This window comes from Dendronephthya gigantea, unplaced genomic scaffold, assembly GCF_004324835.1.
Source record: "Dendronephthya gigantea isolate DGI-Jeju-01 unplaced genomic scaffold, DenGig_1.0 000463F, whole genome shotgun sequence".
Classification (NCBI taxonomy): Eukaryota; Metazoa; Cnidaria; class Anthozoa; order Malacalcyonacea; family Nephtheidae; genus Dendronephthya; species Dendronephthya gigantea.
The window spans coordinates 20,128-36,510 of NW_021163473.1; the positions used below are offsets into that span (position 1 = coordinate 20,128).

Consider the following 16,383-nt stretch of genomic DNA (forward strand, 5'->3'; position numbering starts at 1 on the left):
CTAGCCCAACCGATCGTTTTCAGTAAGGTCGCAGTCCTCAGAACGTGCATTCTAATTGGTTGACCCGTAGCCAATAAAAATCGTTCCCATGTAAACGTCATTGGCGCTCTCTGTATAAATTTATTATTATTCTACACTCGCTCGCTGGGCTGGCCAGATCGAATCATCGGTTATTTCCTATAATAGTGTTTTTCGCTTCTACGTTCGCTCGCTGGCTTCATCGGTTCTTTCTTATAAAAAGTTCTTTGAGGGACAACTTCGGGTTATATACTATATATGGCGTCTTCCGGCCTATCTGATGTCGCGGCGGAAGAAGGGGGAGCAGATACGACAAAAGCCAAGGTGAAATATTAATTTTTCTGCTTGTATTAATATTCTGCTTGTAGTAAGTTTTATAATATTTCGAATTCTCTTTATTTTTAATGTTATGAACTCAACTACATTAGAATTGACAGATGTAGTTGGATGAACACAAAAATAACTTTATAAATACGACAATTCAGACGCTTTTCACGTGCCATTGATTTTGCGTTGATTTGCATTGGGCAGGAGTATTTTGTCAATGCCTATCTAATATATCAGGCCACACTCTGCCTGTTGGGAGAAGGCATTGGTAGGTGCCTAAATGTGTATTTTTTTACGATTAGCTAACCTCAGGATGGTCCAAGCGTGGCAAGGGTTCCTGTCCAAATTGTGGTTTGCAATATAGTTGCCGTTACAAGCCACCAAGTTGTTCAGGATGCAATTTTGAGCTTGGAGGATCATATGTCCCTAAAAAAAAGCCTCGTCCATTGGTGCCTAAGTGTACCTTGGTGGTGCAGCCATCAGACGGGTTATCAATCTACTCGGTTAATACCAGTACCCATGATGATCGATGTATTGTGGTTCGTGAAGAGGCTTCATCTATGTGTCAGCATCACCTGTGTAAACAGAATAGAGCCATTCATATTAACAGCCAAAAAGTGGCAAGCTTTAGTTGTCAGCATTTGGAATCCACCAGAGATTGTACAACTCCTCTTCAGACATTCAATGGGATATCAGATGAGGTCATTTCCAGTTATCTCTGTGATGATGAAACAAAAAAAACCCTGGCAGAAGTGGCAAATGCATCAAAGGCACAGTCATTTCCAGTTGTGGTGCATGTTTCTCCAACTTGTATTGCGTCTTTGGAATGGCAACCAACAACACTGTTGGATATTGCCATGTCAAGGTAACTGAAAAGGAAATTAAATGCTGTTCCAAAGACTGCAAAGGTATGTTGAAGAGCAAGCAGCAAAAGTCCCGAAAAGTTTGCACCCACATCCATCTTTTATTGGCTCTTGGCATTTTTACACACAACGAATGTGTGTCAGCAGATCTTCCCCCACCAATAGTGCCAGACAGTTCCTTGACAACAATTGACAGAAGTGGGAGCAAGTCTCGCAAGGCAACCATGGGACTTAAAATGAAGTTAAAGTTGCCATATGTCATTCCAAAACCCATTATTCAGGCAGCAAGTAAAATGGATTTTTCCGGGTGGCCAGAGCAGTTTGAACCAGACCAAACTTTGTGCGATTTGTGTAAAAGTCCTCTTGGTCAGTCCAAGCCACACCCAAATCAACGTGGGCGATCAATCATAATGACCAATGGATGTCCATTCAAAACAGTCAAAATGCTAGTCAAAGATTGCTCATGTTGCTTTGCTATGCACCAAGTGTTTCCCTACACATTAGGTAAGTATATACAGTTCAATATTTTTTGTAGTATAGTAATTCTATGTTGACAGGTGAGTTTCTATTTCACAGTGTACATGTTGGCTCAGGGACAAAGGTTAATTTGATTCAATTTTATTGCCTTTTAGGTCTGTTTAATATTAGTGACAAGGTTCTGGTGGCACTTGAAATTCTATTAGAGTTCCGAGAATTGTTCAAAAGAGGAGTGCCAATTTCTGTAGCCATAAAAAGTAAATTAGCTGTGATGGTCCAGAAAGTTAGGTAATTTCAAGATGATTGTGTATGTACTATGCAATAGTATGCTGTACAACTGCCTAGAATCTGTCAGTGTCAGATTAGTCTTAGTATTTACAATAGGACTAGTCTAATAAATTGGCAAATCGTCTGGTATGGGAATTTGTTAAGGCCCTGTTAAACGATGCAATTTTTCTTGAAACTTGCACTCCACTCTTGACTGATGTAACATTGGCAAAGTGTGACTTCACGAATTAAAATCTCTCAAGAGTATTGCATTGCAAGTTGCAAAAAAAATTGCACTGTGTAACAGGACCTTTAGTCTTGCTCTAAATATTAACAAAGTATCCTGTTGTATTTATTAAGGAGTCGCCAACAGAAAATGAGTTGGAAAGTATTGCTACACATTTATACAATGGGTTTTATTGCTTTGAGGCAATAACTGAACGCAATATGGATTCAGGTGTTTGTGGATTTGTGGTACTGTTGGTGAAGTGTATTTTGGGGATGGAATGAAAAAAATTGCTGCAGCATTAGCGAGGTAAAGCATTCATGGACCAGAATGGCCACATGAGAATTTTAGTAACATTTTGGTCTTTAGTAGTGTTCAATTATTAAAATGTCCTTGCTGGTCTTTAGCCTGTTCTCAGATCCCTCTGATTTGCCAGAGCTTCTTACACAAAATATTGCATTTTCATTGTAGATTGATTACTCACCACTACAAGATATAGATTGAGGAAGATGATCCTATTTCCCTTGAGATGTTCTTGGAGAAATTAAAATACAATTTGGTGGAAAAGACAACCTACACACGATCGAAAAGGCCACTATCCTTTTCCACCATCCCACCAGTCATAGCCCCATCATTGAGAGGTACAAAATTGTTCAACACTGAAGGGGAAAAAAAGTGCTTTTCTCAAGCAATATGGCAAACCTAATGAAGGTTTGTAGCATTACTCATAGTACAATTTAGCCATTCAATTAAAATAATATATGCATATAATACAGCTTGTTTGTGACCATGAATGGTTATTTGGACCAGAATTGATTTTTTAAGTGAATTTAATTATGCATCTGTTGCACAGGTGATCCAGCTCTTTTGCATCATTGGATATCCACTCAAGTAGTTGACATGAACACAATTGAGCAATGCAGTGTCGAGAAGCTGAAAGAACTTTGTCATTTGTGTAATATAGCAATTTCAGGCAAATCAAAGGTATTTACTGTAATTTACGATTGTGACTTGGTATTAATTTGCACGAAATAACTTGCATTTTATTTCTTCGCGTCAGGCAAGAATGCTCATTGATTTGCGGTCATTGTATGAAACCTTGCTGGTTGGTTCATGTCCTTGCCATGGCTTCACAAAAGTGCCAGGGCATACTGGTGGTTTCTACCACATTGTTTGTCGCCATGGCGTAAGTATAGAAATATTTCACCTGCAATGCAACTCTACTTTTGAGACGTGTAAATTACGAAAGTACAACTTTATTTCGTATTGTTCTCTCAACATATCGAACATCTTCACTGACACTAATTAACATCTCTCAAGAGCAGAATTGCATTGCAAGTTGCGAGAAAAATTGCACCCTGTAACAGGGCATTTATCATCTTGTTTTCTTAGACAACCGTAGCCCTAGTCTTAGACGTATACAGTGATATACCATTTAGAGCATTTATAAAATTTACATTTATAGAATTTTTACTCTGGGTGTTCTAAAAAATAATCCTTTTGGGTGTCCTTTCCTTTCAGGTAACCGCAGCTTCAAAGTTTCTGACTTTACAGGAGTCAGTAAGAGATGCTGCCGATCTCTATTTATCATTTAAGCATATTCCTCTTGTTTTCCTTTGCGACACGGCTTGTGGGTTTGTCAGGCACTTAGAGTGCCGGGTCAGTAAAGAAATGACCGAACAGCTATGGAAAGATAACAGAGGGTGTTTTGAGGTACCATCGTTGGATAAACCACCATCAAAGGTATCGTTTACGAAAAATCTACATATTACTGGTGTATTGTGCACGTTCATTGCCCTGCAACATTTTTATTCAGTCAAGGCTAACTTAAGATATGACTTAAAAACAGTTTAGAATATTCTGAAAACCCATAAAATGGAACAAATAAATTATTAATTTTGTCGTCATGACACTTCTAGGAAATGAGTGTCCCTATGCTGACAACAGCAGAATACAGAAAAAGCGACAGTGATATGATACAGGTGGAGGATGGTAGCATGATTCATCCATTGACAGGCACATCCAGGAGATATGTTTTAGGTGACAGATTTCACACAGCAAGCAATCCTCACAAGTCACCCCTTTGTGAATATCACAACATAAATCTTTTGTCTCAGTCGAACACGATAAAAACAAGCTATCAAGAGTCCGAAAACAACCGAAAGAATGTGCGACGGTTACGAAGCTCGACGATGCAAAATTTTCCACGCACTATTTTTATAACTTTTTGATGGATTTCTATCAAAATGAGGAAATAGTAAAAAAGCAACACGACGTAGCTTCGAGACAGCTAAAACCTGGGCAGATGTTATGCAGGAATTCATATATGCAATTTGTGATAAAAGATGGTGAAAAATAAGCATTAGGTTATTACTCATCGCGCGCTTGTTGTTTACGTTGGGTAGGTGGAGCTCATCAGTCTTGGAAGACAGTCCACCTAGGAGAAGGAAAACTCTGATTTAAAACCCCCGGACTCGTGCAATAATGGGTCAGGCTGTCCATGTCGGATTCATTGATGCTGCTAATAATTATTGCAATACTTAATGTTTCCTAGGCATGCTGACGAGCCCTGAGATAGGCGAAACAGCCATTATACACGTATTGTTATACGTAGTATTATTTATTGGATCTAGTTTTCATAACTTTTCATATCTTTAGCAAGCAACTGGACGGTTTATTCGTTCTTTAATGTTTTCAATTAAATTATTTTTAGATTTCTGTTTGCAGAAGTCGCACAGCCTATAATGAAAAAAACAACTTGTTTGAACGTCAATCATATTTATAGGACGTTGAAGTATTAACATTACTGTAAATGTATTGACTTACCACTTTCCTTTAGGTACTCTTTCAATTCCTAGGCACTCCTGATGGTAGTAGCCTTTACCTGGACACTATAGTTGGTTGAAAAATAAAGTTTTGACCGACATTAGTTTTAAGGAAACTATTAGTGGGATACGAGTTGTATCGTTTATTTTACAGATAGTGGAATGAACATAGAAACCTCAACCAGACAACATAAGATTGCTTTTATAAATTTCTCGTACATAAGGTTCTGGACAAGAAACTCTCGGACTGAGAAAATATATGCGAGCTTAACTGTTTTACTGCATTTGAGCACATGCAAAATCGAATCTAGTCTTATGTACTATTTTATACATACGTTCTTTTTGTTTGTGGTTTCACATATCAGCATCATGTCCTCCGATTCTTTATCTCTTTCCTGGAACGATTATGGTATATACATCATTGTATATACATTGTATATACATCGTGCAACTTGCTCTTAATTCAGAACTGCGTGACACAAAGTTCAGAAGTTCTAGCCGGTAAGAGAACTTAGGGGGAAAACAATGTAAATAAACTGATCAATGATGATGTATTTTCCTTTAATGCTGGTATCATGCATGAATAAAAAGGACTTAGACTGGAATTGCACTGGTCCAATATGAATTCGGGGACACGCAAGTTTCCCGTCCGAAAGTTACCGTCTCGTCCAAACAGTGGGAAAATTATGCTGATATTGAAAAATTGTATAAGTACGTCAAAACTAGTTGTATGATTTACCTCTTTGCATGAACACCATTTGTATACTTTAATTTTGCCGGAATTCGGAGGACATGATAATCCACTCGTCCCAGCAATTGTCCCAACACTTTTATTATCAGATCGTGTAGAGCCTATATGTGATTTAAAAAAAGAAAATATGCTCATTAAAATGTTGATGCAAAAAGTGCATGGATTTGGACAGACACACTTGTTAATCAGAATTTCTTTTACTTACTCCGAGGAAGAACGCCAATAGCGCCTTCTGCAAATAATCGCTTTCTGGTGTGCGATTCACCTGTAATTAGTTAAAAGGCATAGACATATTTATGTTATATATATATATATATATATATATATATATATATACAGTAATTTATAATCGTACTTGCAAACCACACAAGACACATCGTATATCGTTTACCTCTTGCAGGCATTTCATTTCTTGCTCGCAGACGTTTTGATCGCCAGTTGCTATTGGGGTTGAATCGGAATTTTGTCTTGGGAAGTTCTCACGTCTGTTGTATTGTGATCTAAGATAATTGGAAAGAGCAAAATAACGTAAATGAATTGTATGCCGGGCAGCAACAGGTATTGCATTGAGTCAGGTGCACGCAACTGTAGTAACGAGCATAAATATTCTCATGCAAGCTGAATAAGTCAAATAAAACGAACCTATTTCGGGTCTCTTTATTATTTTTTGCGCGACTTCAATGGCCTGTAAATTAATACAGAAAAATTGTAACGCTTAAAACTTTATAACATCGTTAAAAAAACATTAAAAAAACTACAAAAGCATCAAAACTCGTTAGTAATTCGTTTTGATAATTTAATATGACATACCCAAGCAAATGTTTTCCTTTTCCTTGGAGTCAGGTTGTTATATCTAGCCTTTGTGTTCGGTGTAAGTTTCTATTTGAATAGTCAAGGATACACCGTGAAACACAGATTAGACAAGTCGTTAAACTGCTTATACAATCTCCTAACTGAGTAAGCCTGCATACCTCTGTAAAACTGAAGTCGAGCTCCTCTTCACTTTCGGTAGGTTCAGTTGTATTTTCGCGATATTGCATGACTTGACTATTTTTAGATGCTATACAAATGTGTTATTAAAGGTTTCAAAATTTAATATGCTGATGAAATACTCAAATAGTAATCCTCATCTGATTTCTGTTATTTCTGATACCTTCTAACTTTATCCTCAACTCGTTTTCGAGAGTGTCCAAGCTTTCGCAACCTTCGTCCGATATTGTTGTTGCTGGATTGTTGATTTCTTCCATATCACTCTCATTGGGGGCATCATCCCGAATTCCACTGGCTAATGAGTAATATTGTTAGAACAACGATTACATTCATGATACAAAACAAGCCTAAACTTCGAACCAGAAAGAATTGCATAGAAACTTTATTTAAAACTTTCTACGCTAAACCATACGCTATCATATGTTGCGTGAATGGCATCAGTTTCCCCAGAGGAATTCGGTACGCTCTTTTCTGGCAAACGTGTTTCCTTTTAATCATTTGCTCCAAGGTGCATTCCCTGTCTTTTCCGAAGTATATCCCTATTGTCCCGGGCTCCCGTACAAGCGTACTTTGCAATTCTTTGAATTCCTATTAAAACAACAAACATTTTGTGAAATGCAGTCACAAGACCGCGTTAGACTCCAACACTGTACGTGTTACTCACTGTATGTGAAATATCGACAAAACTGTCGACAGCAGTTGACAGTAGCGCAATGCCTGGAACCTTCATCCCTTCGATGTTCTTGACAGTAACTTTAGGGTGCAGCCATGTAAGAATCTTAAAAGAGATCAGCAAAATCTGTGAATGTTATATCCAAGGAAATCGAACACTGTGTATATGGCGCCATTTAATACTTTATTTCGTTCGGAATTTTTTTTATGTAAATAGAAAAATGAAAGAAAACAAACCGGGTCTTTTTCCTCGGCTATCTTTTCAATGATGTTAGCTTCTAGCCTTTGCATTGTTGAACGTATACTGACTGTCTGCACCTTTAATAACTCGCCGCATGCAAACAATACGTAATCTTTGGTGTTCGCTTGGTTACCACACGAGAGACGTAACTAAATGAGAAACATAAGTCATGTAAAAATGAACTCTATTATTGAAAACTAGTCCGATCTATTTTTTGCGAGTTATTTGAGTTTCACATACCAGAGCATTTGCGACAAGTACCGCGGCAATACCAGACAACCACCTTGCCTGCACTTCAGGTCGTTTTCATCGAAGATCGCTTGGACGACCTGACCTCTTCGACAATTTCACGCGCATGTTCAAAAACCTCAGCCCATAACTCCAGGTATTTAATTGCCCAGACAAGCAAAATACCCTATATAACAATGACATATTGGTCATGGATTTTGAAGGTATAGTAGCCTAAAATAACTTATGGTTAAGTTTAAGTACACGACGTTTACATTTCCATAGACTAAAATATACCTTGTTTTCTTGCATGAACTCTCGCATAACCTTCAGTTGCTTGTCGTTAAACTTGGCTTGTTCATTCCGTTCCTCGTTCCAGCCGACGTAATTAAACCTAATAACTCTCCCTACTAATCTACAATGAAACAGATTTCGAAGGCTAATGTTAATAACGTAATTTCAGTTTAAGAATTAAAAGACAATTCATTAATTATTGCATAAGTGTACTACCGGGAAACTTCGGGAGAATTCGTCGATATTAACGTGGCGGCCTTGATGGATGTCATCCCCTCCTTATTTGATCCAGACATCAGTCGCCCTTGTGCTTGCAGCAGAAACTCGCTGAAGTTAACATTGGGTTTAGGGTCATCAATCATTATGACCCCAGTCGTTCTCGATGCTATCTCTTGCATTTTCTTTCTATTAAAAATAATTGAAGTCTGCTTTTCAAACATTTGCGAAAAAATGTTTTTATACAACAACGTATAATTTTAACGTGAAACTCACGTAGATGTCCCACATGTCTGGGAGTCTCCACCACTTAGTAACATTACGTGCGATCGATTGGGAATTCCAACACCCCGAGCAAGGAGATTTAGACTCTCCGATTTCCCTATGCTCCTTTCTTCGGAGAATATCATGCCAATAGAACTCTCTCCTAAATGACGAAGACGTTAAAAACAAAGGTAACTATGAGAAAAGAAATTGCAACATGGTAATACTTCTATGGTAGTACTGTACAGTGAAGTTATTTACGTCTTTCACCTTTCCGCGATTGGCTACCTGTTCATTCAAACAGTAACTTACCCCAAACATCTTCAGGATTGAGAGCATTCCTCAGCAACCGAGCCACAGTGAATGCTGTTGCCAGCAAAAATGAGTCCATATTAGGGCCCAAGCATTGCGAAAGTAGTATGAACCTTAGAAAAAAATGAATATATAATTAAAAAATTATTTGGTATAATCGTTTATGTAGTCCAAGTGACACTTAAGTTTCGTAGCCCAAAAACACCGCATTTTTACCTTGCAACAGAACGATTCAACTTTGCGTAATGGTTCAGTAAGCTTTCGTTAATTTGCAATTGGTGGTTTTTTAAAGACTTGTCCAATATTAGATACTTATGATCAATTGGATCTAACACTTTACCATTCTCAATATGCACCTGTAATAATTGAAATTGAATAATTAAATAAACTAATAAAGAGAACGTTCCCAGGGGCTAAACAAAATGCTTTCAGTTGGAGAAGGGATATAAACTAAACGCGAACTTTAGAAATCAACAGATCTCAATATTCTAGTTTTGGTTGTTTCGTTTTAGAATAGTTATGTTTTCCTTTCAAATGCACAACTAGGTAAATATCTATACAAGCGTAATACAACACACATCATTGGAAATAATCCAGTAGTTATTCCCTTGGTATCCCATGAAACGCGTTTCATGGAAAACCCTTTTGTTCTCCTGTTGGGAGAAGTCTTCTTTCAGGTAGCAGGCGTACGAATGAACGATAGCTGACGTCATGTGAGGCCCCAATAAGAACGTTCCTTCTCCATAAGCAGCTCTTAATGAGTCAATGAAACGTTGCTTCGAGTCGAAACAATTGACGTTCAATACGATAAGTCTGAAAAAAATCACCAGATGGCACATGCAATTGTATCTCTCGCGTAGTCTTTGAGAGCTATCTACTTCTAAACTATTTATAAGAACATGTTTATACTTAAAAATCAGGCACATTATAATTAATCATCGGAAATAAGAAGAAATTGGCAGAAATTGGTCAAAACGTGAGCACTGGAAAACTAATTTTTATAGAGAACTGAGCGAAATTTTCTTTCGAGAAAAAGGCGATCAAAACTTTCGCGGGTATTTTAGCGATGCCAGATTTTTCCACCTCCTACTTCTGTAAGCCTGTTCCTTACGCCTTTGCTAATTGCTGTTTGTGTTTTTTTATTAATCTTAAGGTGTGAAAATAATTTCATTTAATATCAAAGCAAAGAAAGTATATTATCAAATATTACTTTTGTATCCCGATACATATTTTATGTGTATCTATATAGGTGCCATGATAATGTGCCCTAATTATCACACATGCCGCTGCATCGGAAACGCATTGTGAAATTAGTATGGACAATGACGCGGTTGTTTAGAGCCTATATTCATTGTGTAAACTGGCTATATACGATGATGTGCATATTTTAAAATACATTTCGTTTAGCGTCTAGTTTATTCCAATTGAGTAACTGTTAATCGTATACATCTAATATCGTATGTATGGAAATGCACAAGTTTGCGCAAGGACACAACAGGACCATTTTCATACTAAAACAAGAAACCACCCGGTACTTTAATGAGTCGCGAAGAACTCGTATAAAAATCCCATTTACAATAAGCTTATGTTGGCCTAGGTTTACACTTTTGCCTTATTGTAGCGGCAGTTTGCGAACAAATTTACTGTTCCTATTCATTCGAATCGTTTGTGACGTTTAAACAACGCGTCATTTCAGCTGCGACTTATTTTCGCTCGTATATATTGCCCTAATGTGTATATACAACTTCAGTAGTTCCATTTGTTTTTGTACACGAAAAACTATATTGTGCGCGCGAGCGTATTTACCATGCATAAAAAACTCCAGTGTGCGGAGAAACAATAAATGTATATCGTTTTACACTACACAAACCTGATCGTAGTTTCCTCATCTTCGGAGGCTGAACCACAACAGCAAACCCAATGCCCAGCAGAATTTTCTTCTTCTTTCAGCTTTAGCTTCCCAAATATTTTGAGCGAGAAATCCCCAAACATGGAAAATTTTTTCCCATAGTAAGTTTTGTTGCCAGCCACACAAAACATTGTTAAAACACTTTCAATCTACATACGAAACGAAGATCAATTTAATATAGGGATACCAATTACCATATTCTCAATGTTATTGAAAAATAAAAATCTCGTTGCTCGCTTTACTAACCTCAGTGTCAGTCTGTCAGACATATTTATATACGTGCCGAAAGGTCTACAAACTTTCCCACTTGCCAAATAGTGAACTTGCTAAGAGTCGAAGGAGAAAGAGAACGCAAGCATATGATAACTGTTATATATACCATATGAAGATCACATGACGGCATAAGGTTAATCACACTTAATTAATGACACTTAATTAATGACAAACCATCTATATGGAGTGTAATATAAGACGGAAGGTGTATGGTAGCATATGATGGCAGGAAGTGCAGAAGTATATAATGAGAATATTACTGTGAAACCTTGTAACGTGTGTAATACATACATATACACACATCAATCGTTTTATTTCGTTTCACTGTTTTGAGTACGTTTTGTATTTCAAAACAATGTTTGTGAATTGTGACATCCTCTAATAAAGGGAAAAAATGTCAAGTTTTTCAACGGCTATAAATAGACCACTTCAAAAATAGCGGCTATTAATCGCTATATAGATGTGTGACTATTATTAGAAGTATTAATAGTCACAAAAATGACAGTTGCCCTTGACAACTTGGCGTCAAGGGCAACTGTCATTTTTGTGACGTCACAAACATTGATCTCACTGCTGCAAAACTTAAGGGCCTAATTCCACGGGCGCTTTTTCTCCGCGAAATGCGAAATATTTCGCCTGTTTCTTTTGAATTTCGACCACATTTTAAATTTTGCCTGTTTCTTTTGAATTTCGACCACTTCATTGCTCACAATTCAAGCAGGCGAAATAGTTATAGTTAGTTAGTTAGTTAGTTAGTTAGTTATAATTAGTTATAGTTACGCTTGCCACGACTGGTACGACTGCTACGCTTGCTACGACTGCTACGCTTGCTACGACTGCTACGCTTGCTACGACTGCTACGCTTGCTACGACTGCTACGCTTGCTACGACTGCTACGCTTGCTACGACTGTTACGCTTGCTACGACTGCTACGCTTGCTACGACTGCTACGCTTGCTGCGACTGCTACGCTTGCTACGCTTGCTACGACTGCTACGCTTGCTACGCTTGCTACGCTTGCTACGACTGCTACGCTTGCTAGGCTTGCTATGGCAAGCCAAAGCTGACAAAAGTGTATCGAGTTGCAATTCACTATTCGAGAAATATAAATCAATAGTCTAGTTCCGTAATTCGATGGACCAGGGTAATATATCGACGGTTCAGACAAATAAATTGACACACGAGTTAAAAAAATAAAGTGTCGAAAAACAAATCGACTGTGGAGAAAGCGATCAGCAGGCGAGAAAGATATCATTAGTCGAGAAGGATAATCATAATCCGAAAACAGCCGAAGCGTAAAGCGAGTTTTGCAAACGGTAAACATAAGACGAGAAGTGTGACTGTACATGTGGTCAGCGGTATCACCGAATGCTAGGCTTTATACTTCAAGTTACTTCAAGTAGTAAGTAGTTCGAAAGTTCAACATCAAACATTGCGTCGTCTTCAGATTCAGATATAATTAGGCAACTTGTAAACAGGATTGGAGAACTTTCTCAAGCAATTTCACCGCCTGATACAAGCAACAACGCAATAAACGGAGAGGTTCGTCGTATTTTTAATGAAGCAATGAACGAAGTATCTGGAGCTGTGCCAGTCACTAGGCCTGCCACAGTCACCACTAGGGGTGGGGACCCAGTGAACTCTATATATATGGAAGGCTCGCTCCAGTTCAAAGTGTGAAGCCAAACATGGCGGATCATGAAGGCTGCTTGGGTACCGAACCAGACCTCCACAAAGCGTAAAACGCGCGAAGCGCGCGTGGAAATTAAAGGCGCGAATTATAAAACTATGACGAAAAATAAAAAAACTAACATTTCGGACGTTTGCAAGTTTGGCTGATATATCAAAAAAAATGTAGATAAAGGAAAAGGATGCCGCGTTGTTGCGCGGTTCGAGGTTCTAAGAATGTAGAAGGACAAAAGGAAAACCGGCCCACTTTTTTCCACAGGTAATAATTATTAAAACCGACTCTAAAGCACAAAAAAATGTTAAGCATAAAAAGCTGTGCGCACATAGCTCACGTATGTGAAGACAAAATCAGTTTTCTCAAATTAAATACAATTTACTACAAATACTACAATATCAAATGCAATTTATATAAGTTATGTGACCACGTGCATTTGTTGACATTTTTGAAAAAAAGGGTTTTAAATTTTAATTAAATCATTTGAAAATACCGCCAAATTTGACCGGGAAGAAAGCAAAATGGCGGCTGATACCTTGTTTTGTAAATAATAGGGCAAAAAATTTAGTTTAACCGCCCAAACAAAGTATTATTTCATTGACATTATGTTTTTAACTCGGAAATTGCTTCAGAAAATAATCTACAAAACTCCGAAACGTCATTGGAAACTCATTTATTATACGATGTACAAAACAAAACATACAAATAGTCAGGGGACCGGTTACGGCTGGACAATGCTATCCACTAGAGAGTGCTTTTTCAAATATAAATTGTGAAATGTCTTGAAGCGATTAAAATACAAATTTCGAGCTAACAATCTTTAAAGAGAACCCATTATTTACGAATACTGAGGTTTTTGAGTGGAACAATTTTTAGAGTGCTAAAAAATACCCAAATTCAGTGGATAGGGCTATCTAGATCAGTGAACTCTATATACAGGCTCTATATATATAAAGAGTTAACTGATCTAGATTTAGTGCAACCGGCCAGTGGCCACAGGAAAATACGACATATATACATCAGTGAAAAAGTTAACAAAATCTAAGAAATTTTGGCATACAGTACATGTGTAGGAATATTTTTGTTGCAAGCTTTTGATTTTCCAATACTTTTTTACCTACAGTATTAGGTAAAAATTTAGGTATTTAGTGCACTATTAATAAACAACTATATATTTACAAATAAAATACAAATTAAAAAAAGGGATAAGTCCTAATTCAAATTCATTGCAAGTATGTCTCATGGGTTCAAAAAATACAACTTTTGCATAAAAAGCCTAACTAATTATAACTTTTTTTGTTCTCACATACTCTCAGTTTAATGACTTTATTTAGTTGAATCGTATAAATGAGAATATGATTCTTTTCAATATCTTGCATCTATTAAAATTATCTGTTGGTTATTGAATAGATTTCCACTCAAAAATAAAGCTTTACTGACAAAGTGGGAAAAAGCAGTTACAAATGATAAAACTGGAGAGAATGTATGGAATGCAAAATCTTGCAGCCGCATCTGCAGTCATCATTTCCTAGAGTCAGACTACATAACAACAAAAAAAGGCTTAACCCAATTGAAAAGAGATGGTTTTCCAACACAGTATCTGACACCTCAGGTCCAAATATCAGAATTCCAAGAAGATAGGCCGCAATTAAAGAGAAAGTGCATAAAACCAGAAAAGTCTTTGATCCAAAAAGTAATGCTTGACCATAACTATGCCAAATCACCAATGTCTCATCAGAAACAAGTCCCATATGTACAATGTGTTGAGCCTCCAAAAGAAAAGAAAACTCTCATGCATATAAAGTACCTAAAGAAAGTTCAAAGGAGAAGAACCAAAGTATTACAGCAGAAGCTCAGAAGACAGAAGAGAAAGGCTAATAATATGAAACAGCTGATAAACGCCCTGAAAACGAAATCATTGGTGAAAGAAGATGAAGCTGCACTGCTGCACAATAGTTTTGATGGCCTCAAGTTATCTCTGTTCAACAATGTGCTAAAGAATGGGAAGGCCAAAGCCTTAAGTGGAAGAAGATACAATGAGCAAGTGAAAGAATTTGCTGTCACTGTAAATTTTTATTCCCCTAAAGCTTACCAGTATTTAAGAACAATCTTACCACTCCCTTCTCCATCCCGTATCAAGATTTGGGCAAGCTCTGTGGAATGTGAACCTGGCTTCATCAAGGAGACATTCAGCATTCTAAGAAACGAAACAAAAGACCATCCAGAAAAGAGGACTGTTGTTTAGTCTTTGACGCAATGTCAATTCGAAAACAAACCATATGGGATCCCAAGAATGACGAATATGTTGGTTTTGTAAATTATGGCCCAACTGACATAAAAACTCCTTCCAATGTTATTGCATCTGAAGCCTTGGTCTTTATTCTGGTTGGGATACGCAGCCACTGGAAGTGTCCAATTGCATATTTTCTAACGGACAAACTTAACTCGATTACTCAAGCGCAACTTATCAAGAAAGCCTTAATCCATTCAGCAGATATTGGTCTTCGAGTTTGGTGCATCACATCTGATGGAACATCACCCAACATTGCCACCTTTAAACACCTTGGCTGCATTTTTGGAGTTACATACATGTCCATGGTAACTAAATTCAAACACCCTTCACTTGGCTATGATGTATTTGTAATTCTGGATCCATGTCATATGCTCAAGCTAGCAAGAAATTCTTTGGCATGCCTTGGATCAATATTTGTGGAAAAAGAAAGCATTCACTGGAAGTTCTTGGAGAATTTGAATGAAATACAGCAAGATCATGGCTTGAAGCTGGGAAATAAGCTGACAAATAACCACATCAAATATGAGACCCACAAGATGAAAGTAGACCTTGCTGCACAGACCTTGAGTTCATCTGTTGCTGATGCCATCAACTTCCTCAACATCGTAACAAAAGATGCAAGATTTCAAGGGAGTGAAGCAACGGTGACATTCATTCGCAATGTGGACAAAGTCTTTGATATTCTTAATAGCAGAAGTCCATTCGGGAAAGGCACTAAGCAACCTTTGAAGCTAATCAGTAGGAATCACTGGGAAGCAGAACTTTTGATGATTGCAAACTATCTGCTTTCATTGAAGTCAGCTGATGGCAAGTTGCTAGTGAAACATAAAAGGAAAACCTTTATTCTGGGGTTCGTTATAACCATCAAATCCACAATTGAAATGGCGACAATGATGCTAACTCAACCAACTAATCCATTCAAATATCTTCTGACCTACAAGTATTCCCAAGATCATATTGAGCTTTTATTCAGTTGTATTCGTTCCAGAGGAGGATGGAACAACAATCCAAACTGCCTTCAGCTGAAGTACACTCTTCGACATATGCTGCTGAAGAATTCAATCACAGCTTCAACAAATGCCAACTGCCAAATCCTAGATCAGCATTCAGTCATCCCAGTCCTACATAGCAGGAAGCATGCATCTCCTCTGAAAGAGAAACCTACAACCAATGTTGTTGAAGAAGATCAAAACGTGGAGATGGAGTCATTGATTACGCACTTACAGCAGCTTCTATCAGAGTTCACCATGTATG

The 16,383-nt window shown here is 37.6% G+C and overlaps 4 protein-coding genes across 4 annotated transcripts; 1 reads left to right on the top strand and 3 right to left on the bottom strand.

Moving 5' to 3' along the window:
• The first annotated feature begins 2,796 nt into the window (after window positions 1–2,796).
• Window positions 2,797–4,535, top strand: LOC114543465 (HMG domain-containing protein 3-like). The gene is made up of 5 exons (XM_028562431.1): window positions 2,797–2,889; window positions 3,032–3,162; window positions 3,239–3,364; window positions 3,700–3,921; window positions 4,098–4,535. Exons 2-5 carry the CDS (start codon window positions 3,079–3,081, stop codon window positions 4,407–4,409), a joined length of 744 nt encoding a protein of 247 aa, XP_028418232.1. The 5' UTR covers window positions 2,797–2,889; window positions 3,032–3,078; the 3' UTR covers window positions 4,410–4,535.
• Window positions 4,536–4,832: 297 nt separating this feature from the next.
• LOC114543467 (transcriptional regulatory protein PHO23-like) lies at window positions 4,833–6,159 on the bottom strand. The gene is made up of 6 exons (XM_028562432.1): window positions 6,146–6,159; window positions 5,960–6,019; window positions 5,743–5,855; window positions 5,339–5,398; window positions 5,005–5,069; window positions 4,833–4,917 (listed from the first exon to the last, which is right to left on the bottom strand). Exons 1-6 carry the CDS (start codon window positions 6,156–6,158, stop codon window positions 4,833–4,835), a joined length of 396 nt encoding a protein of 131 aa, XP_028418233.1. The 5' UTR covers window position 6,159.
• Window positions 6,160–6,195: 36 nt separating this feature from the next.
• On the bottom strand, window positions 6,196–7,947 carry LOC114543460. The gene is made up of 9 exons (XM_028562426.1): window positions 7,898–7,947; window positions 7,654–7,806; window positions 7,409–7,522; window positions 7,152–7,332; window positions 6,908–7,039; window positions 6,726–6,814; window positions 6,565–6,633; window positions 6,397–6,439; window positions 6,196–6,254 (listed from the first exon to the last, which is right to left on the bottom strand). Exons 2-9 carry the CDS (start codon window positions 7,705–7,707, stop codon window positions 6,196–6,198), a joined length of 741 nt encoding a protein of 246 aa, XP_028418227.1. The 5' UTR covers window positions 7,708–7,806; window positions 7,898–7,947.
• Window positions 7,948–7,952: 5 nt separating this feature from the next.
• Window positions 7,953–11,103, bottom strand: LOC114543461. The gene is made up of 8 exons (XM_028562427.1): window positions 10,842–11,103; window positions 9,550–9,784; window positions 9,188–9,327; window positions 8,972–9,084; window positions 8,672–8,822; window positions 8,396–8,584; window positions 8,183–8,300; window positions 7,953–8,072 (listed from the first exon to the last, which is right to left on the bottom strand). The coding sequence occupies exons 1-8, from the start codon at window positions 11,009–11,011 to the stop codon at window positions 7,953–7,955; spliced, it is 1,236 nt and encodes a 411-aa protein (XP_028418228.1). The 5' UTR covers window positions 11,012–11,103.
• Between the last annotated feature and the right edge of the window lie 5,280 nt (window positions 11,104–16,383).